This window comes from Sphaeroforma arctica (genome assembly GCF_001186125.1).
Source record: "Sphaeroforma arctica JP610 unplaced genomic scaffold supercont1.136, whole genome shotgun sequence".
NCBI lineage: Eukaryota > Ichthyosporea > Ichthyophonida > Sphaeroforma > Sphaeroforma arctica.
Window position 1 is genome coordinate 7,584 of NW_014040422.1, and position 2,561 is coordinate 10,144.

The following is a 2,561-nucleotide window of genomic DNA, read 5'->3' on the forward strand; positions in this document are numbered from 1 at the left end:
TCACACCTGAGTACCATTATGAACTATATACACTCCATGAACCTCCGTCAGGGCCCGCACCACATTTACCTATCACTGCTACCCTTATTGACTCTGGGGCCGTGGTACAAATTCACTCTACCACTGATGGGGTCGAAGACTTACCGGTTCCCAGATTAGAGTCTAATAATGCCTACTCAACGCGTTACACTTCCCGGTCTTGGGAGAGTCCTTATTTATCCGTTCGACATCCCCCCCCCCCACACACCCCTCTCACGATGACTGGAAGTTGAACCCAATCCTCTTCCAAAAACATGCTGTTGATGTGTTTGGTGCTGTCGATATTGACCTCCTTGCTGAGGTACACAGTGCACAAGTCCCGATATATTGCAGCATGTCGGCAGACGCACCACTCCACGATGCCTTCAGCCAATCCTAGTGTCAGCCCAGCAAACACCTTTATGGCAATATACTGTTCTGACGAAAGGAGTGGCGAGAGACACTCCTCAAACTCCAGGCTGAGGATGACCTTATCACAATGGTTTCCCCCTACAGCCTAATACACGCAGTTATAACCAAACACTCCTACAATTACACTCGCATGTAGAAATTGTACCAACTACTACCGACCCGTTCCTCCAACGTGGCAATACAGTTACTGGTCTCTCTAAGTAATGATACATATGCATCGCCAAAGTGGGCAGCACTAAACACGCAGTCCCGCCGACAACTGCGTTACTGGACGCTGAAGCTGATTCTATGATCCACCCACATACGCTTACCTTATGCAGTCCCCATGCACATGGGAAGATGCGATGACGCCCCGTCTCGCGTCGCCAAAAAGACATAGCTACGTTACCACCAGTTGGTAATATATTTCATGTCACCCTCTGGATATACATGCAATATTAAATTCGTCGATGCTCATTTCTCATAGTGGTCAACCTTTTGTATATCCGCTCAAGCATAAGGACGACGCTAGTGATACCTTACATCTATTCTATACGGATATTGGCAAAGACTATCTCGCGAACCTACGAGAACTCAAGTGTGACCGTGGCGGCGAATTTGTGTCCGAAGAATTCAACAGAATTAACACATTACAGCACGTTCGCGTCACATACGTTCCTACAAATACTCCCTAACTCCATGGCCTCGTCGAACGCACCAACGGCACTATTCACGAGCTCATGTTGTCCATTATGAAACAAGCCGGCTTACCAGATTGTATATGGGTTAAAGCACTCCAGTGCGCTAAACTCACAACATCAGTCCACTTCAATAAATACAACAAAGACAACAAGTCGTCTTGGGAAGACCTCTGGGGCATTAAACCTACCGAACGCCTGAAGCACATGCACGTATTCGGCTGTCAAGTCCGACAAAGCGAACATAGGCGTATACCTTGGACATGATTGGCAATCCAAATATTACAACGAATGCAAAATACTCGATCTCAAAAGCGGTAGAATTTGCCATGCACGAGACGTCAAGTTTAATTATCACGTCTTCCCCACTTGGACTTTGGTGGGTACTACACCGGTTCCTCACTTCCCCACCGACATAATAGACATACCGACAATCCGTGAACTGACGCTAGCTCTACACCCCAACGATGCATTACCACAACCTGGCGCACTCAGTACCTGCGACGCCAGTACCCTGATTGATATCGCCACCACTAATCCTTCCTCCACCACCAACCAGCGTGCCTCACATCCACGCACTCGCGTGCTCCTCCTTACTCCTAGTCCACGTACCACCACTCCCTCCGTTCGACTACCAACCCATACTACTACATCTGACTCCACTATGTCCGACCCCAATACTTTGGAAAGCACAATCAACAAGTCCCTTCACACACACCTCACCAAACATCCAACCTCTCGCGCCCTACGAGGACTCCTACTTCCACCCCGCAACAATGCAGGAACGCTCAATGAACCCACACTCCCCAACAATATGCGCATGACACGTCAACGCGCATGTCAGATGAATGCATATAACGAATCCAATCAACACAGTGCCCTTGCCAACGTCAATCACAATACTATTCTTCCAGGGGAGTCCACCACACTAGCACCCTCAACACTTACACCTAATAACACGACACCGGGGGAGCAATCAGACACAGTGACCTCCCATACAGCCCACTTGGCCCTTCCAGAGGAGCATACTCCTCCCTCTAATACCATGCCCACTTCCACAGTGAACAACATTCACACTCAATCTTCCACGAACCGCCAAAATATCTCTGACAACACTACACCAGGGGGGCAATCAGATACGGCCGCAACCCATACAACCCACTTGGACCTAGGGTAGCATGCTCCTCTCTTGACTACCACGTCCAATTCCGCAATGAACAACATTCACACTCAATCTTCAATGAATCGCACAAACCACTCCCTCCGAGTGTAGTAAACACATTAAAATACGATACTAAAACCTACTGAGTCTCCCTGAGGCTCAGTGCGGTGTATTTATTCTTATATTTGATTGTCTACATTCACCTCGTGTGAATTAATTGTAAACTAATTCTAACTCCACACCGATAGTGGTTTAAGGGGACTTTTACTACA

General features: G+C 48.0%; 1 protein-coding gene across 1 annotated transcript; it reads left to right on the forward strand.

Moving 5' to 3' along the window:
- Positions 1-1,390: 1,390 nt before the first annotated feature.
- Positions 1,391-2,304, forward strand: SARC_02883 (hypothetical protein; the record flags this gene model as incomplete). The annotated part of the gene is made up of 2 exons (XM_014303328.1): positions 1,391-1,472; positions 1,550-2,304. 2 exons carry the CDS (start codon positions 1,391-1,393, stop codon positions 2,302-2,304), a joined length of 837 nt encoding a protein of 278 aa, XP_014158803.1.
- Between the last annotated feature and the right edge of the window lie 257 nt (positions 2,305-2,561).